Source organism: Sinocyclocheilus rhinocerous, unplaced genomic scaffold, assembly GCF_001515625.1.
Source record: "Sinocyclocheilus rhinocerous isolate Xijiao unplaced genomic scaffold, SAMN03320098_v1.1 scaffold1590, whole genome shotgun sequence".
NCBI lineage: Eukaryota > Metazoa > Chordata > Actinopteri > Cypriniformes > Cyprinidae > Sinocyclocheilus > Sinocyclocheilus rhinocerous.
The window spans coordinates 539,854-567,185 of NW_015651328.1; the positions used below are offsets into that span (position 1 = coordinate 539,854).

A 27,332-nucleotide genomic window follows, 5' to 3' on the forward strand; every position below is an offset into this window, starting at 1 on the left:
TATATGCGTAAAACAGGCATAAAAATGCTGCTTGTTGCTTGTTTGCACAGCTCTTAAGAGAGAGAGAGGGAGATAGTTTAACGCTCAGTCTTTCCCTGAGCTCTCAGACTCTGACATGAAAACTACACAATACTTGACAGCCTCCTTCCTGTCAGCGGTCTGCAAAAGAAAATGACTGTAGACATTTTAACAATAGCTAATTAAAGCGATTGTTTATTAAAAATGCACATTGTCGCTTTTAGCCATTCTATTAGATGGCCCCGAATTATTGTTTTCGCAAGCATAGATTGATTGTAACTATAAATCTTTCATTGAAACACTGTGAGTTGTCGCCCTGCTGCGTTTGTAACCCACATACTTGGTTCCCTAACTAGTGCTTTTGTCATTTCGACTATAGACATTCACTTCAGATTGCCAGGCACTGAGCCAAGACATAACGCGAGAGAGACTCTTTCCTTTATCTGCGTGGTCCAGCTGTTCTCGCTGCACGGCAAACAAAGTGAAAAGGGAACAAAACAAGCACAAGCTTTAATTTCCATTCCTTTTTCTGTGCGTGGAAGCGAATGGTAATGAGAAATTGCCCAGAGGTATTGAATACAGGTAATGGAGTATCTCCGCCTCGCTCACCTGAAATGGATGTTGTCTTATTTACAAGAACACAGTTGATTTTGCAGTGAGAAGCAAGCTAGAGCTTGTAAATAACTGAATCGGAATGATTCAAACAGATGTGTGGACGGCCAGTGAGAGAAGGTAGAACGTTTCTCATCTTCAGGGGATAGCGCATAATCTGGGGTGGTGTTATTTCACATGACACCTTCACTTTTTGTGTCTCAACTGGTACAGAGCCTGCAGGTTGTATGACCTCAGTCGGAGGATGCAGATTAGGTGTTGCCCGCACAAACATCACCAACGGGCTGAAATTTACAAGAAAGCCATAAAAGGAGGAGGAGAAGACCTTCCCCCCTCTGGCTTTCTGACTAATGCATCACCCTGACAGGTTCATGTCCAGACATGCCAGTGAGGGTCACTTTGAGCGAGCAGCATGTCTGTAAATGGGAGTGAGGTAGGGTTGTTTCTGTGAACACATGTAACTATATCTGAGACATTTGGTTGCATTTCTTTGTTACAAGCAGTTAAATGTTAAACGCTCTTTTATTTTATGGCAAGGAAATATTTATTTTTTTTGTTTAGTTTTTTTTGTGTTTTTAGCATCCTGTATCTACGGTGGCCGAGAAGTGCAAAGCAAATCACAATTCTGAAAACAAAATAACAAATTACAAATGCAAATGCAAGTCTAAAAAACAAAATAACAATTCAGAAAGCACAACAACAATTCAGAAAACATTATAACAAGTCAGAAAACACAATGACAAATTCGAAAACAAAATAAGTCAGAAAACACAACGACAAATCCAAAAACAAATTTACAAGTCAGAAAACACAACGACAAATCCGAAAACAAATTAACAAGTCAGAAAACACAACGACAAATCGTATCAGCTATTTTGTTATTCTGTATGATATTACCCCTTACCACTCTCACAGTGTCTGTACACTACCATTCATAAGATTGGAGTAAGTTTTTTTTTTTTTTTTAGAAATTAGTAGTTTTGATTAGCAAGGGTGCATTAAATTGTTAGTAAAAGTAATAGTAAAAACATGATACTGTTCTTTTGAATGCTTTATTCATCAAAGAATCCTGAAAAATATGCTAAAATATTAAGGAGCTGTTTTCAACATTGATAATAACAATTCTTGAGCTTCAGATCAGCATATTAGAATGATTTCTGAAGGATCATGTCACATGACACTGAAGACTGGGGTAATAATGCTGAAAATGAAGCTTTGCATCACAAGAATAAACTCTATTTTAAAAATATTACAATAGAAAATAGTTGTTTTAAATTGTAATAATATTACACAATATTACTGTTTTACTGTATTTCTAATCAAATAAATGCATCCTTGGTGAGCATGCAAAACTAATTTCAAAAACATTTTAAAAGTCTTACCAATCCCTAAGCTTGTAGTGTACTCTGCATAACATGCAGATTTTCTTGTGCATAAAATACTTGGATGATTTGATGTATGCTGTATCCCACAATGCAGTATGTTCTACTTTTAATATCAGCTGCACATTTTAACGTGTCTCTCTTGACTCAATTATTTGATTTTTACACAAAATGGTATTAAAAATGCAAATTAACCATTTTTATTTCCAACATGAAATATATATATAAATTTATTTATATATGTAAATATACATAGGCAGTATACAGCGTATATTCAGCGTTCATTGTGCTGAACCATTGTGTTGCTGTGTATGTGAGAGATGACACTGTTACTGAGAGGGACAGATGGACACAGTAATGATAATCGTCAAACGTCATGGGTTACAAAGCTTTATTGGAAATTCTTTGGATCATTAGCATAATTTATACTCTAAAAAAGCACCCATCCAACCTAATAGGCACCATTATTAATCTGGCTTTTAACCGCTGTATTGATTATGACTGCTCCCACATGCTTTCTGACACTTTCCGGCAATTATTTAGAAGCTCTTTTATTGCAGACTTATGGTATTAAATATTAAAATATGGCAATGTGTCATAAGGTGTACCACTGAGAATGAGCTTATAACAATATTTCTTAACACACCTGTTTCCTGATTATTTACGTTTGTCTCGGTCTGCTCGATAATTTCCTTCTCACCTGTTCACTTATTCTTTTTAATCATGTTTAGGAGCTGAAGGAGGGAGTCATGAGGGTCATCTGCTCCTCTCTTGTGCTTCTCACCATCTGCTTGGGTCACGGGGGTCGATTGGCATCAGCTGAAGGTAAGGCCTTTTCTCCAAATCAAAGGATGACTTTGTCAAAGGCTAGATCAAACAGCTAAGATTATGTATGTTTAATTCATACAACTGCCAACATAACATTATGAATATTTAAAGAATAGTTAAAGGGGTTGTTCAGCCAAAAATGAAAATTCTGTCATCATTTACTCATCCTCATGTCATTCTAAACCCATAGGATTTTTTTTCCATCTATGGAATATAAAAGGAGAGATTTTGAAGAAATGTTCTGGCCCTTATTGTTAGTCTCCATGGAGACTGACACTTTCAAGCTTCAGAAAGCAATATGCTTCGAAAGCACCATAAAAGTGTTCAGCTTGTGAATTATATTCCAAGTCCTTCCAAATCAAACCATAGTTTTGTTTCAGAAACAGACAGATAGAGAACTGAACTCGAGAACCACTGTGAATGGATCAGTGAATCTGCTGAACTCAAGAACCAGTTTGATTCATGGACAAAGCATTCAGATTGGTTTGTGAACCAGAGATTCACTGAAAATTCATGTGTCACTGCTTCTCTTAAGAACTCGCCTAACAAGCAGATGTCAATATTAATCATTTTTTTACTATCATGGCTTCAGAAGATTTGGAATATAAGTTGTAGGGCCACTTTTATAATGCTTTGTTGTATTTTTGCATATTGAAGCTTGAAAGCCAGCATCATAATTGCAAGAGTGACTAGCTTGATTCTTTAAAATAAAAATTGTAACATTTTTATGTTCCATGAAAGAAATAAAGTCATATGTTTTGAACAACATGAAGATGAGTAAATGATGACAGAAGCTATATATATGTTGTGGTGTGGTGTGGTGGTGGTGGGGGGAGCATTCAGATTCCAACGAATCTGAATGCTGACTACATATCATTGGTTAGCTGAATTTACTCTTTAGTGAAGCCTTCTGCCAATACATCTGCTGTGTGCTGAACGTATAGGATCTGTACATACAGTAGACGACTAGCCAAATTTGAGTTAACCCAAAGTAATCATTGCTTCTTCTCTTACAAATTCCTTTCAAATGGTGTACTTTTATATAAGGTCTGGTAATACTTAAAATAAAAAGGGGAGATACAAATCCTAAAAGAACAAGGAACTGTGGAAAATGGCTCAGCTTTTAAAGAGTGATGCCATGCCTTGTTCTCTAGACTGCCAGGGCTGTGTCCCAAAAATATGGTTATGAAAATTTGGGACCTTTCCATCTTTCCCCCTTACTTTCTCATATAGCAGAACTGAGTAAGTAGTAAGGGGGGAGGGGGTCCCGACAGTATTGCAGTGAGACAAGACATTGATGACATTTTTTATTTTCTAATTGCATTTTGTATTCTCATTGTAATTAGGCTCTTTTTAATGAAGTTTCAGATGTTTTGAAGGCCATCATACTGGATCTACTGGCTAAAGGCTTCATACAAGACTGACTCGTGCTCTATTAATTTTGGGAAACATGTGAAGCTCTGCTTGTTTAGAGACTTTGTAAGGACTTTAAAGAAACTTTGTAAGGACTTGTCCTCTATCATTCATCACTTTATACTTTTAGAGCATGTTGTTTTTGCGCCTTTGCTTTAGTGCTGGGCGGTATGACCAAAAATTTATATCACGGTATTTTTCAAAATTATACCGGTTTCACGGTACAAGACGGTATTTTTTTTTCCATGCATGACCGGGTGTTAACCATATTTTCTACTGATTGCAAGAGGAAATACTGCAGACACCCCTTTCAAACAGTGTCGCGTTCCGAACGTTGTTTAAGTGACATATACCGGTATTGCGGTATTTTCAAAATTCATATCATAACAAAAATAAACACCGGTATTCGGTATGAACCGGTATACCGCCCAGCACTACTTTGCTTGTTAGACGCTTCTCAAGCTGAGTCTCTGCGGGCTTTAAGGCAGGAGTGAGAAATGTCAACACCTCCAGTCTTTTATAATATTATATAATAATGTTGTTTTATCTTATTATAGTAATGCAAGTCTGACTGAATGTAGCCACTCTTCTACTGAAATGTGAGCATATAAACCCTGTTCCCATTAGTGCTTCTTATAACAAAAATAGTTGCATAGTTTAATAGTATGATTATACTGCTATGGCTAAACCTCTTTTCAGACATTCTACAGTCAGTTAAGAATGAGATTTAATTGATGAATTCTATCAAACCACATTCGGTCATTGTTAAAGTCTACATGAAATCAAAATGAATGCTAAGTGCTTCTTACTTCATGCATGTTCAGAAATATTATATTCAGACATTTTTATGTGACTTTTATATGACTTATTTCTTGTGCATTTCTGTTCTGATTGCACCATTTGCCATTTCATCACCATGTAAAATTGTGCTCAGAAGTGATGCATGATTGAACAAGCTAACAAACTAACCCCCACAAAACCTTTTCATATATTCAGCCACCTCCAATTTCCCTGGGTTTGTGTTTCACTGGGTTGATGTCAGGTCTCTAGGATGACTTTTCTCACCCCCAGCTGTTCAAATCCCCAATTGACTTTCTCCTTAATGAGTTTCTCCAGGCCAATTCTGAGACCTAAAAATATACAATAAACAATATGCAATCAGGGACAAATAGAGCAGAGGCTGCGTGAGTGATTCTGAACAAGAGTAGGATGCAGTGTTTCACATTTATGAGCTTTTGAGATAATGTTAATGAGGAGACGTATTTCCTGCCTCTTTTCTTCCAACTTTTTTTCTTCTACCCTTTTTTAAAATGGATGTTTCATTCTTCTGTCAAGGACTTTTTATTTCTAAGAACCTCAAAAGTGTCTAACAGTCACTGGTGAAGCAGCCCGTACAGGTACGTATCTCTACATTAAAAGAATGCTGAATCTTAACCTATGAAATCCTAAACCCCAGAAATCTTCACTCCACTTCAAACTCTAGCACTGTCTGCATTGCTTGATGACGTGTCTGTTCTCCATGCGTCTGAAATGCACCTCTCCTCCCCTTGCATTCAACTTTCCATCACTGCCTCGGGAGCGAGAGCCGCCTCCAGCTTTTCTATCTTCTCCCTGACATCTCCACATCTTAATCCTGCCTGTTTGCCGTGTGAAAGCAGTGGGGCTTTGTAGAACCGGGAAGAAAAGGGATTTAGTCGAGTCTGTCTGATTTCAAAAAGTGAAAATGCGAGAACAATTCAAAATGAACTCTTTATCTGTCAGATAAGTTTTTGTTGGAGACATTTCCTCCCTATCTGTATGTGCTGAGTTAACTGTGGAGAGATTCAGGTGTTGTAGATTGCGGTCTTCAGTCACTTCTGACCGGAGAATTTTGCATTTTGAATTTTTAAAAATCGTAGCTTCACCAGAATGGTACAAAACTTGGTGACTTTTATGGCACTTGGTAGAGCTCTGATAAAGCATTCCTGTTAATTTTTGTTGCATTTTTATAGAATTTTAATGTTTTGTGTATCAAAATGCTTTCTGTGTTCAGGTTTGAATGTAGTAATAATAATGCAAAAACCTACACTTCAAATCAACATTTAAAACAACAAAAATATAAACCTTGACATAAAGTAATATTTGAGAATGCCTTAATATACATTTAAATCCACAACCTAATAAAAGTAAACAATTATGTATAAAAACAACTAGGGAATTCACAAGCATCTCTATAGAGTCCTATACAGGCATCTAACCATGAAATTACAGGTTTTTCTTGTTTTTGCTCTCACCAGGAGGTGCTATTCTGCCTTCAAACATTGGATTTTAAAGGCCTAGTCTCTATTTTAATCTGAAATACTGCATTAATTGAAAAATAATTGTAAAAAATTAGAAAAAAAAAACAATTTGTACTATTTTCAATGGGGAAAATGTATCATAATTATTGCAGAAATATTAATTAGTACCATAAAAGTTTCTCAAAATACAAAAGAATAAATAAAAAATATTATTGAACAAAAATATATTAGATTTATTTTACTGAATAAAATTTTTTTTTTTTTAAATTCAGGTGTCCGGTCACTTTTGACCGCAAAGACCATGAGTGTGACTCCCAAATGAGGACCGCACACGGGTTAAAAAGAGCTCTTTGTAACTTGACAGGGGAAGAATACGAGTTAGAAAAGCCATCACCAGCTCCTCCGCCACTAGAAGCTCAACGAGACGGCTCTGAGCTGCTTCTCTCTGTTATTGCTTGAGTTTCTCATACTCATCTGATCTCTGAAACATCTAAGTGACAGTTTTGCTACACAGCAGTAACTTGCTAATGCACATTGATTGATGTACATGTCTTTGAACCAATCAAACCGTGCTGATTAAAAACTCTTCTTGTCTCAGGCACCTTTGACATGCTTCTTCACAAAGAAAAGCATTCCCCCCCCCCAATGCCTTGTCCTAAACTGAACTTTTCAGTGTTTGTGAATCATGAAAAAAGGCATGGAAAGATATGTACAGAATCATAAAGAATGGATTTTAAATGCAACATCTCCTTCAAAAAGTTGTTTACATCAAGTTGCACAATAGTTGTGTGCAAAAAAGTTATGACTTATCAGTGAAAATGGATGGTGATCAGTTGCTGTCAAAATCAGATTTTCTTTGTTTATTTAAAAAATATATATATTTCTTTTTCAGTGTTTGTGGATCATGAAAAAAGGCATGGAAAGATATGTACAGAATCATAAAGAATGGATTTTAAATGCAACATCTCCTTCAAAAAGTTGTTTACATCAAGTTGCACAATAGTTGTGTGCAAAAAAGTTATGACTTATCAGTGAAAATGGATGGTGATCAGTTGCTGTCAAAATCAGATTTTCTTTGTTTATTTAAAAAATATATATATTTCTATTATGAATATATTTATGCATGCATACACACACACACCCAGGGCACCAAGTGAGCCAAAAAAGATGTGTGACATCCTTGCTAAAAGTTCAAACAGTTGAATTGAACAGGATGTACTATACCGTAGGATGTACTTTGGCTGAACTTTTTTAAAGTTAGGTATTTTTCATATGTCGTCCATCAATCGAGAGTGCGTCAGACCACTTGTCATTGTCTTTGCCACCAGGCAGTGAGATTGGGAGAGTGATTCTTCCAAACAAGAGCATGTTATTTTTAGCTCCATTTATATCTTAGATGGTGTCTGACACCCCTCAGACAATCTTTGATCGCCTCAGCTTGTTCACCTCATGTTCAGGACCAAGTTTTGGCAGGACTCCTCATGATCGGTTGTACAAGTTGTTTTATGCTAAACCTTTCACCGGTGGCAGGACAGAGATCTGCTTCAACTTGACTGCTTCTCTGTTTCTACAGGTGTCAGCTGCCCGTCCGTACAGGTAGAAGAATGGAAGTTTCCTCAAACTGCCAGACACAACATTACAGGTAAATACTGCTGCTAATGGACATCCCTTAAAGAAACTTCATCATTTACTCACCTAAAGTTGTTCAATACCACATTACTTTTTTTAATCTTCGGAGGAACACAAAAGGGGATATTAAGTTGAATGTCCAACGTGTTCTTTTCCATACAACAAAAGTGAATAGTGCTGGAAGGTTGTCAAGCTCCAAAAAAGACAATAAAAGTAGTCTATATTACTTGTACACTATATTCCTAGTGTTTTAAGATGATAGATTTGTATGAGGAACAGACCAAAATTTAAGTTATTGTTTTTAGTAAAAATATGGGGTTCGAGTTACTGTAAATGAGTAGATTAAAACTTAAATTTTGGAGTGAACTATCCGTATTGTCATGATTGCTATAATTGCATAATGCTTATCCACTATTTAGGTGTCATTCACACGCAGGACTTGCTCTTGCATTCTGTGATGCTTTTTTAATTCAATTTAATGATTTTTGCAGGTAATACATTAAGGGCCCTATCATACACCTGGCGCAAGGCGCGGCGCAAGTGTTTTAGCCCGACGCAGTTCTCATTTTCCCATCCTGTGCCGCGTTGTTTAAATAGCAAATGCATTTGCGCCCATTTGTGCGCCCATGGGCCTGCTGGTCTAAAAAAGAGGTGTGTTCAAACGCATTGTTGGCATGTTGCTATTTTGAGGAACTGAAAATAGACTGTAAATAAAATAGACTGTAAAAAAAAATTGTATTTTTTCTTTGTTATTTAAAGAGCGCGTTAGTAATATGCGCCTATAGGCGGGTGCACAACACGCGTACACTTTGCTTATTACTTTAGACCATGCGCTTAGATCGTTAAAATAGGGCCCTATAGAGGGGTTGACAATTGCTTTCAAACTTTGCTAAAAAAAAATACAGTAAAAACGGTAATATTATAAAATAATATTACAATATTAAATTACTGTTTTCTATTTTAATTTATTTTAAAATGTAATTTATTTTTTTACGGAGGCTCTAAGGGGGACATGGTGATGAAAAAAAAAAAAAAACGAGATGGAAGGAAAATGTTTTCATTTTCTCAGGTTTTTCTTCCCACCTCATATTATTGCCATCACAAAAGTTTTAAAGTGTACACAGTTTCTCAAGGGTGCACACAAGCATTAAAATACACATTTTTCTTCCATCTCATTTTATTTTGCATCATCATGTCCCCTTAGGGGCTCCATGATTCGTGATATTAAGGCTGAATTTTCAGAAGCCATTACTCCAGTCTTCAGTGTCACATGATCCTTCAGAAATCATATTCTAAATTTGTGCTATAGAATTATTTCTTAATTTTACCATGCTGGCTTCTATTTTCTTCAGCTTTGAGTGCAAAACACAAACACCGAAGTGCCTCACAAACACCTAGTATATCCAAAAAATGGGAAAGAAGTTCACTCTACATAATTATGTGAATATACTGCCATCTGTAATCATTTAAGCCTTTTAATACACTTAATAAAAGCCCAACTGCCCATAAAGTCAGTCTAAGGAACAGACTCTGTTCATGAGCTGAAAGATATAAATGCTCCCAGTGTTAAGTTAAGGTCCCTTCTTTGGCCTTACATGAATTGAAAACTGGCACAGCAGAGTTGATACATAGCATAGGACATGTCAACTAGCAGCTCACTGATTTATTATCCTGTGGGGTGGTAAATGGATTGATTGCCCGATCTGCAGGTTTCAATCTGGCGCGCCGTTTCTCCCTGTTGAAGAACAGCGAGGTCAAGAAGATCCGAAACCCGAGAGGGCCTGTCATCCTTCGCCTTGGGAAAGTACAACTCATCCAACCTACAGAGTAATTTTTTTATCTTTTCTCTTTTGTTTGTCCTAGTATCTATTTTTCCTGAGAGATTCTAAGAGGGTCAGTTATAGAAATAACTACATTTTCACTCTCTCAGATGATGGAGCCTGTTCATTCTGTATCTAAAAGCAATAAAACATAAAGTACAATAAGACAAAATTGCAAAAACTACCAAGGTATTCTAGCAGGTCAGTACAAGCCACGAATTCCTGGCCATTGACTGTTATTTGGTCTAACATTTACACTAGCATCATGAAAGAATCGCAATAATGTCACCAGCGAGATTTTGACTTCCTCCTTAAGTTACGTCCATCTCGCTGCAAATAAACATTTCAGGGGATTACACTCTGCTTTGTGCTTTTACACAGAAATGCTGTTAAATTTTTTATTAACAATAACTTTAAGTGCTTTTGGTGAGACCTCAAACCACAGTAACAATCCGTTTTATGACAATGCTTTTACTGAGATGTGCGTAGATGAAAAATGACAATGATATAAGCTTACGAGTTCTGTTTCCTCTCAGCACTCTGGTACTGTATGTTGGGATGAGAAAGTCAGTTTGCATTGGTTTAGACTACACATCAACTTCCTTATTAGAATTTCCTGTTATGCTTCTCTCATGTAGACTTAACAGAAATGAGAACTTGAGTGTTTGATCCAAATAGGTCAGACGAGTAATATTTAAGCTCTCACTCTTGTGTTGGACTCTATAACCTTTTTATACTCTTTTTGTACTTGCTCTGCCCTTGATCTGCAGTGTATACACTATATCATGAATTCACACACAAAAATAGCATCCTTCAAAAGCCCTATTTGGATAGGACTACTTTTCTCTGAGAAGGTTACGTGACTTTGTGTTGTACAGGCTACGTTTTGGATCTCATAAGGGCTTTTCACACCTGAAATAGTTAACCCTGGCTCATTCTAAACCCCAGGTAAACAAAATCCTGGGTTATCTTGCTTCACGTTTCAAACTGCTCATACTTTACCCAGGGTTAACAGTTTATCCTAGGTATTCATAAGCTGATATTTCACACTGTACATTCCTAAACCGTGGGTTAACATTCTTAATTGCATATTTGTGGTGTCAGTGTCATTGATTGGATGAACGCGGCATGCAACATGTTTACTTAATGGCTCTAGCATTGCGCATCCTCTTATTATATATATTGGCGACAGTATTATCAAGCTTTACATTCTCTTTCTGTGAGATAAATTTTAATTTGAAGTATATATTGCCAACAGCATTATCAAGTTTTACAGAATGGACATTTCTGACTATAAAGGTAAAAATGAAACTGTCTCTTCTTTACTCAAATTGATGCATTTTCTGCCATCATTTGACATTTTTACTCTTAAATGCTGAAACAACTGTTTATACAACGTTTCCGTGCCTGATCAAAGCATGTGAATATGCAGCACGTGATTGATTGTCGGTTGCTAAGCATGTAGCTGTAACATTCTAATGCCCATTTCGCACTATACACGTTTGGCACCGAAATGCAAGATTAACACAGCAAAAACACTGCTTTCATAACACAGGGATTCACTGCTTCTAAATTACAAGTATGAAACATACCTTTACCTGGGGTTAAAAGTGGGGTTTAGACTGATGATAACTCAGGGTCAAGCACTATGTGAAACGCCATATACAAATCAAATATTTGTGACCCTTGACCACAAAACGAGTCATAAGGGTCAATTTTTCGAAATAAATCATCTGAAAGCTGAATAAATAAGCTTTGCATTGATGTATGGTTTGTTAGGATAGGACAATACTTGGCTGAGATACAACTATTTGAAAATCTGGAAAACGAGGGTGCAAAAAAAATCAAAATATTGAGAAAATCGCCTTTAAAGTTGTCCAAATGAAGTTCGTAGCAATGCATATTACTAATTATAATCAAAAATTAAGTTTTAATATATTTACAGTAGAAAATTGACAAAATATCTTCATGGAACATGTTTGAGAATTTAGTCTTTGCAACTTCAGGGATCTTATCTATGCACAATCAGCTTGTAACACTCCAAAGAGAAAGGAAAACTTGAAATCGCATCATATGACCCCTTTAAGACTGGTTTTGTGGTCCAGGGTCACATTTATCCTCTCTGACTACCTCTGTAAACATTTTGGAGGAAGTTTTTGTGACTAAAGACAAAGTGGGACTGCAATTTGATCCATCCAAGTTGCTAAATTGATTTCATCATATTTTAGTTAAGAAATTTCAGAAGTTTCAATAGTTAATAATTGTAATTTAGACATCACCTAGAAAATAAATTCTGTCCAAAAGGGCAAAAGACTGAGAGTTTGAAGCCTGTAGAGGTTTTGAGTGACATGAACTCAGTTATAATGTTATAATGGACATAGAGATAATTTCTTGTCTTTTTCTCCCTGCCTCCTGAATAGTTACCGATTTGTTTTCAGATGTTTGGACATGTGATCTGTTGTCAGTAATAGTGCTTGAGCAGCTATTTATCTCCCTGTCCTGAAATGATGGCTGTTCCCTGGCTGACATTCTCTTAAAGAGAGCTGCTTGTCAGTTGCAAATAAACATGAGGATCTGATGCAGCTCATCTTGGTGCTGATGGTGCACTACAATAAATGTTACTTAAAGGTTAGATATTTGGATCCAGATGTTAGTTTAGAGGTCTCTTGAGAAATCGTATGTGAGATTCAGAATAGATCACAACAATGTCACAAAATGTAGTCATACTTGTTAAAATACAAAAGTTTGTAAACAAAGTCAGATTTCAATTTCTCCTCATTAAAATGCTTTCATATTCTATCCTATATCTTCTTTAGCTGCAATAATAGCTGACTTTTGGTTGGAAGTTGTACAGTTTGACCTTCTGAAACTTTAAAAGGAAAGGCAAAGATACACATGCACACAGACATACTCAAATCCCCCCATCATCAGGGAGTTCCTCTCTTAGAATGGGTTTTCCAGAGCCCCAGGTGCTTTCCCCATTTGAAACCTGAGCCCTTTTTCTCCTGCTCTAAATCTCATCTCAGCTAGAGACAGCGAGAGCCTGCACTCTAAACTCGCTCGACATGGCCGGCTTACTGCAGTGGGGGGGGGGGATTTTTCCTTTATAAATGGTCTCCTACATTGTCTTTGAGATAAAGTTCAATGTAAAGTCTTGTCAGCTGGTCTCTGATATTTGATAGCAGCAGATGGTGTTTAAATTGTTCGGCCACCTCTGTGTTAGTCATTCTCTTAGCTTAGACTTGGCTTGTAATAGAACTGTCTAACATTGCATTCCTTTATCTTAAATTTCACCTCACCTGGGAGAGAGATGGAGTGTATAGGTTTGAGTGTGTTTACTCAGGTCTTTGGATTTGTGTCCAAGAAGAAGTACAACAAATTTTGGGGGCTGATAAGAATAACTGATAATCAGCGTCTTGTTGTGGCTGATGCTGATAATGAAGCTTTGTGGTTTTTCTAATTAATTAGCTAATTAATAAAAAATTGCCCACTTGACACCAAATAAACGATTTTAAAAGCTCTGAACTTTACAATTAATATAGGCGATATGACCAACACGTCTGAAATAGGATCATGATAATCATAACAGGATTTACTAAGAATATAATACAAATCATGTTATGTGTTATATATCAATAAAAAGGTCTCAGCTAGTAGAATACAACAAGCATATTAGATTTATTCACATACAGTACAATTATTTTATGTTTTTGAAAGTAGTGCTCACCAAGGCTGTATTTATTTCATTTAAAATACAACAAAGTATTATTGTGAAATATTATAAAAATTTAAATTGAATTTTAAGCGGCTCTTACAATTATAAATAATTGTATTTGATTGAATTTTCATTCAGAAATAATTATGATATGCTCAAATAAGCATTTCTTATTTTTATCATTGTTGAAAACAAAGTGTGATGCTTGATATTTTTATGGAACTCATGATGCATAACATTTCTTTAAAGAAAAAAAAAAGGAAGGGCCGTTTGTCCATTAAAATCCACTTGACAGTAGTGGAGTATTAGCTCCTATACATTATTGCTAATATAAACACAAGGCTTGTCTGTATGAAAATATGCTTATTTCTTAGATCCTGATTGGTCCATTGATTTAAAAGTGACATTGATTTAAACGCAATACATTTCAAAAGAGTTAAAGCTATTAAAAAATATATAATATTTTAAAATAGCTATTTTAAAGAAATATTAACAAAATAAAAAATGGGATTTTGTCACTTTTAGCAGATGATACCAATTAAAATGTGCCCAAACATATCACAACAAAGTGTAATTCGCAAGATAATCATCACAGAGCAACGTGACACACTAACTTGGCTAAAAACACTGCAGTTTTATAGTGTGTAGTGCATGGTGTAATGCATTTACAGTACACCATGCACATGAGGTAGTTTAGGTCACACATATTGTAAAAAATCATATGAAAAAAAATGCTACAATAAAGTATTGGCTAAACATATTGGCTGTAATTCCATTAATTCCATTGATAATAATAATTGAACTTTCCTAGTTACTTGCCACCAATATATCAATCATGCACCTCTATTCTCAATAGACCTGCTAAATTGAACTCTAATAATGAAATAAAAAATCATTAATATTTGATTTATGATGGCCCTTTCAGTGGAGTAGTTTTGTTGAGCAATATCAACAAGAAATCTTCGAAAGGGATATGCAACTCATTTCCTGTCATAACAAGTTTCATCCTGTGCAAAAGTGCAAGTTTCATCCTCTCTCTCTCTCTCTCTCTCTCTCTCTCTCTCTCTCTCTGTCTCGTGTTTAGTCCTGATTTAATTTTTTTCATTGAGGAGGCCAGCCTCACTGTTATTACTTTGGATTCCAGGTCTCTGTTATAAATCATTGTCATCTTGTTTAGAGACAAACACGCTACCTGCTCATTGTTGTGTGTGTTATGTATGCATGTTTATGTGCTTATGATCAGCTTCCCGTTGTTCCATGACTTGTGTGTGAATAAACTCCAGTACTGAGTCTACAGTATGTGTGTGTGTGTGTGTGTGTGTGTATTTGGTATGGTAAACACATTCCTGGAGTTTGCCTGCCCTTGACCCACCAAGAGGCAGGCAAACTGTTTATCTAGTGAGAGATAGAAGTTGAGAATGAAGATGAGGTTTGCTGAGCTGCAATTCTTTTCAAAATCAGTGTCAGGGGGTTATCCCTATATCTGTATCCACAGCACCATTATTACAGAGATACTCCCACTTCTGCTAGCATTCAGACTGTTTCTTTACTATTACAACCCACCTGCTCCATGTTTATTTGTTTGTACGTGTACTGCAGTCTAACCACATGCTTGTCTCCTCAGTCAAGTGTTTCCTCATGGACTTCCAGAGGAGTTCACCCTGGTCTTCACCTTGTTGCTGAAGAAGAAATCTTTGAAAGAAAACATTTACCTGTTCCAGATATCTGATGAAAATGGGTATCCTCAGGTGTGTGTCTGTCCACTTTCCCCTCAAGTCCATAGATATGTGCCTTAAGGAACTGCTAATTATAGAGCTGCATGCTAAATCATAAAATACTAATTGCTGGTCATTTTTTTTATATTGTAATATTGTGTCAGACCGAGTGGTGTTGATGGTGGTACACTTACCCACAACACATCAAACATGATTATTCAGGACTGAAACATGAAGGAGTCATTGAATCATTCATTCAATCAATTTGTTCAAAACACTGATTCATTCAGGTACAAAAATCATGTGAGTGGGTCATTCACATTCAGTTGATTAGTTCAAAACCATAATTCACTGGTAACACTATACAGTAAGGTCACTTTGCTTAACATTAGTTAATACATTCACTAAAATTAACGTATAAGCAATTCATTTGTTACAGTATTTATTATTCTTTAATAAAAAATACAGTTGTTCGTGGTTAGTTCAAGTCAGCTCAGGTCCATCAAATAATGTTAACAGGTACTTTAGATTTTAATAATGTATTAGCAAATGTTGAATTAAAAAAATAACTAAGATTAATACTTGTTTTAGAATTATTTATCATAGTTACTTTATGTTAACTAGCCATGCTGCTTATGTTTTATACTGTATGTGAGCTTTGCATTTCTGACTTAATTATACTTTAGGTTTATGTGATAGAGCTCTTGTATACTTAGTTAAACACGTTTCAGTTTAAAGCTAGTTCTTGATTATGCTACACCGATACTAACACTATGTGAGAATTATGTGAGAAATATGGCTTTGGTACATAAATAAAGCAAGTTAAAGAAATAGTTAAATAAAAATAAAAAAATAGAAATGTCTTAAGACAAGCATCTTAATCTGAAAAGATTATGTGCACTTTTGCCGGGATAAACAGCTAAATAATTTATTGTTATGAAATAATACAAAAACATGGCTGATATATATATATAAATATTTATGGCCAATAGGTATGGCAAAATGCTAATTTTGGACCCTGTACTGCAGCTTCAGTATAATCACATTGTCTAAATAAAACTTTCTTTTTCCTGATTTATCACACTGCTTTAGTTCTCACTGGACTGGAATGGTCCAGATGGCAACCTGGCCCTGCGGGCGAGAGGGGCCGACCCTGAAGGGTCCATGGTGGGGTGCGTGTTCGAAGGTGACGGTGTGGAATCCCTGAAGGACATGCGCTGGCATAAGGTGGCTCTGAGTCTGCAGAGAGATGCGGCCTCCCTGCACGTGGACTGCAGCTCCATTGATAGCAAGCCCCTGGAGCTCCGTGGCCAGTTACCCATCAATGGACACACGCTGTTGGGTATGAGGTCTACTGATGCTGCTCCTGTGGAGGTGAGTGATTGAGAACGTATTGTGAAGCTTTCACAGAGAAAGAGGCTTGCCGTATAAGAATGTCAATTAGATGTACGACTGCAGAAGCTTCCGGCTCCTCAGATAATTGAGCACAACACTGCTAATAGAGTAGTCGGAAGTAGATGTTTCTTATAAGCCGGCTTCCCACAGGTTTTGCCCTAGGCATCCTGTCTGCCGGGGAAATGTGGCAGGGGTGTGTCTGTGAATGTGTGAGAGACAGGAAGACTACGGGCGCTTCTCGTCAGGTCTAATGCTACTGAGCTCTCTCAGCTCGAAAAAGATGAAAAGAACAGCCCATGCTAGCCTAACCAAGCTTCATCCATTAATAATTAATTAGTTTGTTAATCCAACCACTTAGCGAAATGATCATGCAAGTGGTCATATGTAAAGCAGTGGGGGTCCAGCATTTAAAAAGCTCATTTTCTTTGTTCTTGCTCTGCTTTTAATATGCTTTCTCTCTTCATCTTTTTTCAGATTGATGTCCAGCAAGTGATGGTGTATTGTGACCCCTCTCTGGCTATCCAGGAGGCCTGCTGTGAGATACCTGGAGCTCGGGTAATAACGGCTGAACTGTTAAAAACACCATAAAATGCTTTTATTCATGGTATTATGCGAAATTTCAAACATGTTTCGTCTAGTGAATTAATTTCTATTAGTATTCGGCTGCTATAGGCTGTTAAATGGCTTTTTATGGCATTGTATAGAGAGCAGGGTGGCAGTTTAAAGTTTAAAATGAGATCTACACAACAAAAACAATGCTTATTTGGACAGTTTTTACTGAAAATCAACAAAAAGTAGATGATGTTAACAAAAAGTAGAAAATTGTATATTTTGCACTGGAACAAAAGGAAAAGGAAATCAATTCACTTCTGTCATTTGATGTCCATTTATTGGCCATTTTGACATTATCAACATTCTGATAAATCAGTCTGTCAGTTTATTTCATTTGTAGCCTAAAGGTTATGGCAAGGCTCAATATTAATGTTTGCTTGCATGTCTTCGTCAACCTCAAAAAAAAAACTGAACCTTAGAGTTGTTATTTAATCATACAATTTAAGAAATAGTTCACCTAAAAAAAAATAATAAAAAAAGTTTTTGGTAATTGAAATAAAGCAAACAATGCTGAAATAAAAAAAATATATAAATGTTAAACAAAAACTAGAAATGTTAACTAAAATATGTTTAACAGTGAGCCAGTTAACAGTGTTATGATACCATGCAGGTAAATTACACTATATAGTTTTACCTTAATGGTTTGAACCTAAGCATAGAACCTAAGAACCTAAGTCCAAGCATAGGTAGAATAATTTTTTAAAGGGTGTGTTTTTCCCAGTATTGTCAAGTAATATTTCACCCAAGCTGAAGAAACATTCGCACATGTTTTCGGTGATCACAGTGGAGGCAAAGCTCATGTTTTGCTGAGGGAATGGATGCGTTCTTTCAGTCAAAAAATCATTGTTGTAGTTGTACTTGATGGATAAAGCCTCAGCAGCGACTCAACTTCCATCGGGGCGGCTGTGGTGGAGGAACAGCGCTTGAGTCATCGATGTGGGAGTGCTGCTTTATTTGAGGATTTGGAATTTGGTGCGTTTCTCCTCTCTGAATTGATCAGAGCTTTGGCAAGGCTTGCTGAATCGAAAAGGCTCACAGGAATGCATCACTTGCAGATAACTTCAGCCTGTATGAAAAGCATACAGCCACCCATAGCCTGCAATAGTAAAGAAGGTAGATCAGGAAATGTCACCTGATAAACTTATTTGACAATGGAAGTGCACATGGGAATAGGTACAGCCAACTCTGAGCTGGCATTTCAAATTTGATGCAATTTTGGATCAGAGGATATTTCACAGCCAAGAACTATTAGACATCATTAGTTACGTGCCAGATGGACCATATTTAGTCTGAAAAGATTATTATTTCCCTTACATTTTAGTTGCCTCTTTATGAGGTAAGGTATGGATAACAAAATCATGTGACTAAAACATCAGGTTGTTGTGTGTGTGTGTGTGTGTGTGTGTCTGTGTGTGTGTGTGTGTGTGTGAGTTTGAATGTAAGACAACAGAGCTCTTTGTGTTCTTTTGTTTTGGGGCGAATGCTCAAAGCTCCCTGCGAGCAGTGTTCAAAATGGAAACAAGGGCAACTATTTCCCCCTTGAATGCATGTGCTCTTATGTGGCTTTTAAAAGCAGAGGAGTCAGTGATTACATCTTGAGATGCAGAGGAAAAGATGTCTTGCATCATAAAATGCCTTGAAAGACCACATTTGTATCAATACTAGGGAGTGTGCTTGAGAAGGATTTTCTTTTTTTAATTTAAATCAAATCCAGTGTTGTTTTATTTATATACTATTATGGTATTTATTCATATTAGCTTTTATTTGTATATTTTTAGTTTTCATTGTAATTTTGGCTTAAGTTTTTGCAATTGTGTTATTTTATTTATTTATTTATTTATTTTGCAATTTTAGGCAACTAACTGAATTTTCTAATTTCTAAAGTTTTTTTTAAGTTTAAAATTTTCATCCAATACTTATATTATACTTCAGTTTATTTCAGTTACTGAAATGTTTTTGTAATAGTTTAATTTTAGTTCAAATCGGATTGATCTGTGTTCTTTGTGCTTCCGTAGTGCCCACCGGATGCTCCCAAGAGTCGAAGAGCCGCAGAGAACCAGGTGGAGTTTGTGCCCAATCCCTTCACTCAGGTAAATTAATCTGACTATTACAAATTCTCAGTCTTTTGCAATTAATTTGTAGAAATTTTGTTGTGCAGTGCATGAACTCATTCATTTGCAAAAACAACCCTTGATATTGCACTTAAAAATGAGCCACTGAAACTGTGCAAGGGCCTCTAATGAAAAGATCTTACAGAAATTAAGAGAGGGGTGCTTAGTTATTGAATGTGGGATCCTGATCTTGAGATGGTTTGAAGTGTTTGAAGACACACACGTACTTGCTCTCAGTGGGAGCTAATAAGGGGGCATAGACTGAGGATGCATCCATGCATCCATGCGTTCAAAAGCAGCAAGAATGCAATGGAATGGATCACATTGAAGAGGCCTCAAGATGCATTTTTAAATGAGCTGTATATTTTTATTCAACACGCTATTTTAAAATGCAACATAGATATATAATAACGAAATACATCCATCAAATGCATTTGTGCACATTAGCCAACAATTAAAAATGGTGTGGACCAAACAAATCTTGTGTGCATGCCTCTGAAAGCCCAAAGAAGTAATCTTCCTAAAATAGGTTTGCCAGGCTCTTTAGGTGAATATACTACTGATATTAATGTGCAGCACCCGGTTGAGTTTTTCATACTTTTCCCCTGTTAAAACACTTGAATGGTGCATCCCAGCAGTATTACAGCACATACATAGATGACAAGATGAGCTGAAGATGTAATGTAGGCTGATAAATATTTCTCATCCTGATAAATTCGACATAAAATGACACAGTTAGTGGCCATTAAGCGTCCCACTAGCAGGCAGTTGAATGAGCTCTTCTGTAGAAACTGGAAATTAATGTGAATTCTTGTGAACAATGCCCAGTGGGCCGTAGAAATGCTGAAATCAAACGTTCTCTGCTTCCGCAGCTCTTTTATTTTTAATACTTGCTCTTTCGCTTCTTGTCTACGCATATTTGCTCTTGCATCTACATGTTGTCCTTTATGCTCTCTCTCTTTTTCTCTCCTGTTATTAGTGGTAATTTTGAATCTCTTCTGAAATATTATATTATATTATATTATAAATGTAACATTTCTTTCACAAAGTTGACAGCAGGCTGTTATTATCAACCTTAATTTTATGGAAAAAGAGAAAATCAGGCATTTGGCTAAATACCTCCTATGTGTTTCATGGAAAAAGAACAAGCATACAGGTTTGGAGTAACAGAGGGCAGAGTAAATGATAGAGTTTGGGTGAACTATCCCTTTAAAACAATCCTACTGCTAGCCAACCATACACTATAAACAAAACTCTATCAAAGTTGCAAGGAGTAGAGCTAAAGTTTACATCAGCAGCTATGAGTAAACACAATTTGACTGCTGAAAAATCACATCTTTCTGCATTTCTGTGTCTCAGTCTTCTCCAAGAATAACCTTAAGTATTTTCCAGATAACAATGACTTCCACTTAAACCCGGTATTTGCTATTTTCCCCTGAAAACACAATTCATCAGCAGTTTCTCAGTGCTAACGCAAGCTGTGCATATGGGGGGATAACTTGTCCTCTGTGGAAAAGAGGATTTGTGATGTTTGTGTGGGCTGCTCTTGTTGTTTCTCCTGGCAGCAGTGAGTCATGATCATTAGCAGGGCTAATAAAAAGCTGGTTGGTGAAGGTACTTCAGCTGGTCTCCAACTGGTCACATATCTTCCCCGCTTGCCACGTGGATTGTTCTTATACACTCACACATGTGACATAATTACATCCAGAGGGCTCTGTATTGGAGCCAAACACACTCAAAGCGGTTTGTTACGTTGTTGGTCACACGTACACCAACATGAAGTGTCTCCTCAGCTCACGCTTTGGGTGGATAAACGTCTCAACACTAATCACTCTCCGTTCTCTCACGAGAACAGTAGGAGATTTGAGGTGGAAATGATATAAAATGGTTTTGTGGTGTAAATGCTCTTTTAATCTTTGCTGCTATACTGACAGAGGAATTAGCTCCATTGGTACATATTAGAAGTATCACTTTGTGTGCTTTTGTGCCACTTTCTGTCTCGGTATTTACTCATTTTATCCCTCTGATAAAATGTTAGCAGCTCTAACAAATTAATGTTTGACCATGCCAGCCAAATTGAGCAATTGTCTGAATTTAGACAGCATTGCACAATTTATACACTCTAAGCATAATTATTATCTTACTTTCAAGCAAACATATTTACTGAGAGAAATTAGCTTGAGAAGCAAACTTACATACAGTAAGATATAAAAAAATATATATATATATATTTTTTTAATCAAATGGGGTAAGAAAAATTAACTTATTCTGTGAAAAGTCTCTTTATAATATCTTACTGTCTTACACTTCTTTTTCTGCTCAAAAAAATTATCTAAATACTTAATTTAATTTACTTAGTATATTTTAAGAAAATGCATTTATTCATTGAAAAAAAGGACAAAAATACGACTTAAATTTTCCAGTGCATGCTTTTTATATATCTTTCCAAAAGTTACTCCACTTAATTAAACACATTTATATTTATTATATATTTAATAAAATAAATAGTGTATATCTTCAATATATTTGCGGTTGCATTTTAAAGAAACTGCCATGTTTTGCCGACGTGTACATGAGATCATGTACAAATTATGGTAATTTTGTGCATGTTTGTTAATTTGTGGAATTCTTCCATATACAGTCTTTACCAGACAGCACCACAGCTGTGAGCTCAAACTCAGCACAGCATACTTCCAGCCCTTTCCTTTATTTATCTGTTAGAGGTACACATGCGCAGACAGGCCAAAAAAAAAAATCTCACATGCTCCCATGTTTTCCCTTGACCCAGGTTACTGTCTAGTACCATAGCAGTCTGTGTTTTAAGACAAATTGTAATGAGTTCCAGACTGTGTTGGATGCTGCTAGCATTAGCCTACTTCTGTATTAACCCCTTCCTCCTATACAGATCCTCAATTCGCCCCGCATTAAAGTCCCTTAAAAGCACAGCATTCTTCTGTCATCGCATTCTTTTTCTGTTGAGCTCACCGGCTGGGAGAAATTCATGAGCTGAGAGCCGCACGGTTGCAGCTAAACAAAGTTTCCTGCATTATTCATGTGCTCATTCCACCAGGGTTTTTTGAACAGGTCATCACAATTCTCTTCCATCCTGTGCTAGACTGTAGCTGTATGGACAACATGTCCATTTTGTGTTCTCTGTGGAACCCTGTTTTTAGCGTTTGTGCATGCGTGCATGCGTGCATGCACTCTCAGCAATTTCTAAACTGGATCTCAGGGTACGGCCGGAGATTAGGTAACCGAGCACTTTCCTTTTTCATGCCTGTCCAGTCTGATTAGCCTTACCGATGCTGTGTTTGCTTTCTCTGCTCGGACATGACTCGAGGATTTACTTTCACATCTGCTCCACAAACACATCTTTTGTTTTTCTGCCTGTCCCTGGTGTTCTCTTTAAATCATGTCCCTCCTCACTGCACTTCCCCCTCTCCATTCCTTCCAGTTCTCCTCCCCATTTGCTCTCCATCAAAAGAGTTTCATATTCTCTGTTGATCATACGGATGAAACTCTGTAACGGTAAAATGACAATACAAACAAATCTAGATAACACAAACACTTGTGAACGTGCCAACTTCAGGTCAGCAGAACTTTGTTAGGTAAGCATGAAAAGTGAGAGATGGCATATTATGTACATAGGCATTGTTAGGCCCTATTTAGGGGGCTTCAGCTCTTCTTTCATCTCATTCCCCCCCTAAAAAAATTGTGTTTATGTGATCTCTCTTCATGTTTGCTGAAAACCACAGCTGCAGTAAGATAACTATGGTTAATAGATCTGTATCTACTTTGGATTCATTGCATTTTAAAGTTTGTAACATGAAAGTGCATATTGATTATGAGGACTGTCATCGTTTTTTTTTTTTTTTATCTGACATTCTTTGTCAATTTCTTTGTTTTTATGTTCTACAGGCAATTCTCGGATCCAAGGAACTGGCAGAAAAAGTAAGTCATTTGAATTAAGTCAGCATAAAATCACTTATTTCTATTTGCCATAAACAGCAACAGGCAGTCCCAATTATAAGGCTTCAAACCTGACAAAAATAATTGTGGCCCCAGCAGATTTCACCCAATAGCTATAGAAATTCAGTTTAATTGGTAAGTAAATTGCTGCGTGCTGAGTTGCAGTGGGAAGAACATTGACACTGACCCTGACAAACTCATGAGATAATTTACTACTGATAGTAGAGCATATTGTGTAATATTACACCACCTGGAATTAGAGGGACTTGCTTTTGCTTGGTAAATGTGCTTCTCTGGCACAATACGAGAATAACGCCCATGTTTCGTACATAAAACGCTTGTCTGTTTGTCACCTTTACCCCTCTCTGCACCCACTCAACACTCAGCTCATTTTTATGACTCATAGAAAAAAGGTATTACCTTCTTTCAAATAAAAAGGCAAGGGCAGAAAATGTCAGTATTTGAGTGGGATGCGAGTGGGACTTTTTTGGTTTTGATTCGATTCACAGAGCTAAACAATGGGTCAACGGCCTTGTCTCAAATTGTTGTGGACCAGTGTTGTTATTGTTAACTAAAACTAAACTATTAAATATCATTTTCAGTAATGTAAATAAAGCTGAAATAAAATATGAACATTAGATGAAAACACACACACAAAAACTAACACGAATTTACAAATAAATAAAGCTTAAAAATTCTAAAAGCACTGAAATTACTATAAAAAAGTTATGAAGAAATAATAATAATAAAAAAAACTAATAAAAATGTCAAGCACATAAGAAAATGAGTAAACTTAAATTCAAATGAAAGTTGAAAATATAAAAACATATTATCAAAATATTGATAAATACTTTATAGTATAATCAGTTGCGGAGCCAGGGTGTTTTTATAGGGGTGGCCAGGGCGGGGCCAGCAACCAGTCTGGGGTGGCACAGAAATCTTCATTATTTCAATATAAAAATGTGATTGACTATAAAGTATTGGACTGTTTTAGTTCCTAAGACACAACTGAATAATTTCTACTAAATTGTATTTGAGATATTTGTGAATTAGATCAAGTAATGCTGAGTGAATATGAGCCATGAGCACGGTAAAACAGCTGTCAGGACAGGAAAGTTTGTTTTACTGACATATAGCCTACGCCATCTCATCAGACCGCAGTTCACTGTTGTTCTACTGAAGCTCATTTGGCACATGTTCCTTAATTTACGCGCTCGTTTGACTTGCGCCTGGTGCTGAGGCGAAGTTGAAGCATGCGTCTACGTTTGATGTGGTCATAAAGAGACCCGGCAGTTCCGCGTCTTAATAAATGCATTTCTTGTCAAAGAAAGGGACAAAAACAGTTTTGAGTGGGGTGGCCAAAGGGGTGGCCAAGCTTAGGTCAGTGGTGGCCACAGTCACCCCTGCCTCCGCCCCTGAGTATAATTAACACTGTTTTGGATTTGGGGCCTATGCATCTATGAAGTCCACAACACCACAGGTGTTCTTTTTGTCATGCGAACAATCTCACATTTGCGGAATCTTTCAAAAGCTGATCTTCCTCCCTTTTCTTGAAACAAAAAAGCACAAATCGAGGTTACATTGAGGACCTTACAGTGGAAATAAACAGGTGCACTTTTGAAGGATTTAAGCATCTTTTTACAGCCATTTTAGAGTTTTAGGTGTTACAGTAGGCCTATATTGTCATTGCAAATATTTTGTAAAATTGTATATAACTGCATAGAAAATGTGATGCATAGAAAAGTGATTTTTTTTTTTCTTCACACAAGTTTAATGTTAACATGCATATTCTTTACGTCTTTACGACTTAAAAAAAAAAAGTATTTGAATGATTATGGATCGGCACTATTCACCATATTGTAAATGCCTCATTGTAGCCTAGATTTTTGCTTTTTTAAAGAAAAGAAGTGCAAGTTGAAAATAAATTTGTTGATAATCGATATCTTGCCACAAATGCTGTTGATTGAGCTTATATTATATTGAACCCAGAATATACCTCTCTACAGCATTGAGTGCACAATCGGTCAGACACACAGACTCTCTTAAAGCGATATCGTCTCTAACAGTAGAATATAAACTTGCATGTAAATCCATTCATTCATGCGAACAGAGGGAGTGCGGGAAAATCTCAAAGAGTTGATTTTCATCATGTAGCTTTCTTCTGTGTGCACCTCTGGAAAAAAATGAATCAGCCCAGCGTGTCAGCCAACCGTTCTCAGAGCTGCGGCACAGAGACGTGCCACTTCCTCTCCTTCGCTCTTACCTCACCACATCAATGCACGTTAACTGCCTGTTGGCTGAGCAGGACTGGACGTGTGGTAGATTTTGTTTTAATTGTGCTCTTCCGCTAGAAACTATAGCTATTTATAAGTATTTGACTTTGCGTGTCCCCCCTCCCTTATAGCTTTGCAGCAGGCGTTGGTGAACATTGCCGTGAGGAATCTTCTGTTCCTATTGATCTTTGTCTCCCGTGAGAGAACCGTGGCAAGCTGAAATGACACGCAGTAGTGCACCCCCGATTCTGCACTCCTATGCCGATTAACGTTATGTTGCACTGCCACCCGCAGGCCAACATCTGTAACAATATCAAAAGCAAAGCTGGTTTAAAGTAGAGTGGAGCAAAATACTATTTCAAAACTCAAACCTTAGAAAAAGACATTGTCATGGATAGGAACAACCTGGTTTTCTCTTTTTTTCCAGTGTGCAGGATGTGTACTGCTCAATGAGGAATCAAGTGTGGGTATTAACGTTCAGTTCGTCATGTGTGCAGCATGTTTAATGGCTATGTAGGTAGGCAGCAGGATTTGCATGTATGAGCGTGCATGAGTGCTGCGCTATCACGCCCTTGGAAAGAGATGCATTTATGTCTTTGAAAAATCTGGCAAAGTTTCATGATACTTGTTAAGTATGAATGTTTAAAGGTTGGCCAGGCTTGCGGCTGCCTTGGAGGAAGTTTTATAAGACCATTATGAGAAGCAGCTACCAATGCACTTGCAAACCCACATGCACCGTCTAGTGTTCTTAATGCATTTCGCTTGGCAGAAAAATTCCCAGATTTAAGGTTTTTGTGCATTGTCAGATATTTTTGCACAGTTTCAAAGATTGACCACCTCACATGCTCTTTTCCATATTTGCATGTACAAAATTGAAATCTTGGCACGGTAAACACACTCGTTGTATTTGTTTTATTTTTTTTGCTTAACAGCTTAATCCAAGCTGGTCTTTTCAACAGGGAGTTCATATGACATTATGTTACAAACATGCAGTACATAGATTTTTTTTATTGTATTGCAGGTTATTCAGGAAGGCTATGCGGGTCAGCCAGGCCTCAAAGGAGAGAAGGGCAACCAGGTAAGAAATGTCAAACATTGAATCATAACGAACGAGTGTGTTTGTGTGATAAATCCCACTCTCTGTCCAGGCTTGCTGGGAATAAATGACTGCAGCACTGTTTATTTTGGCATTCAGGGATGTTGATGTACGTTAATATGGGGTATTGTTCCTTAAATTGTTTTAAAAAATATTTTTTTCACCTCACAGGGTTTGGACTGTACTGGTGCTGGAGTTCCTGGACAGGTGAGTCAATATGTTTTTTGCCTTGAAAATTACCTTCCTGGCACAGACCGATCATTTGAAGTTATGAATTAACTGTCCTCTTTAAAATAAACATAATAAATATGTTTTACAGTCATAGTAAATAGTTAAATATTAATAATTATGGTTATTATTAATAACAATAATAATGATATAACTATATTACAATAATACTAAGACTACATGCAACTCATTTATTGTGTGTGTGTGTGTGTGTGTGTGTGTATACAGTATATATGA

General features: G+C 36.6%; 1 protein-coding gene across 1 annotated transcript in view; it reads left to right on the forward strand.

The window, feature by feature from the left end:
- Positions 1 to 2,591: 2,591 nt before the first annotated feature.
- Positions 2,592 to 27,332, forward strand: part of LOC107712760 (collagen alpha-1(XVI) chain-like) — a 61,236-nt gene continuing 36,495 nt past the window's right edge. Inside the window, exons 1-11 of the mRNA XM_016518098.1 lie at positions 2,592 to 2,837; positions 8,106 to 8,174; positions 9,871 to 9,988; positions 15,321 to 15,444; positions 16,504 to 16,785; positions 17,281 to 17,361; positions 19,434 to 19,508; positions 23,448 to 23,480; positions 26,199 to 26,234; positions 26,793 to 26,849; positions 27,039 to 27,074. Coding sequence (XP_016373584.1) covers positions 2,762 to 2,837; positions 8,106 to 8,174; positions 9,871 to 9,988; positions 15,321 to 15,444; positions 16,504 to 16,785; positions 17,281 to 17,361; positions 19,434 to 19,508; positions 23,448 to 23,480; positions 26,199 to 26,234; positions 26,793 to 26,849; positions 27,039 to 27,074 — 987 coding nt within the window. The 5' untranslated portion in view covers positions 2,592 to 2,761. The remainder of the gene's footprint in view (positions 2,838 to 8,105; positions 8,175 to 9,870; positions 9,989 to 15,320; positions 15,445 to 16,503; positions 16,786 to 17,280; positions 17,362 to 19,433; positions 19,509 to 23,447; positions 23,481 to 26,198; positions 26,235 to 26,792; positions 26,850 to 27,038; positions 27,075 to 27,332) is intronic.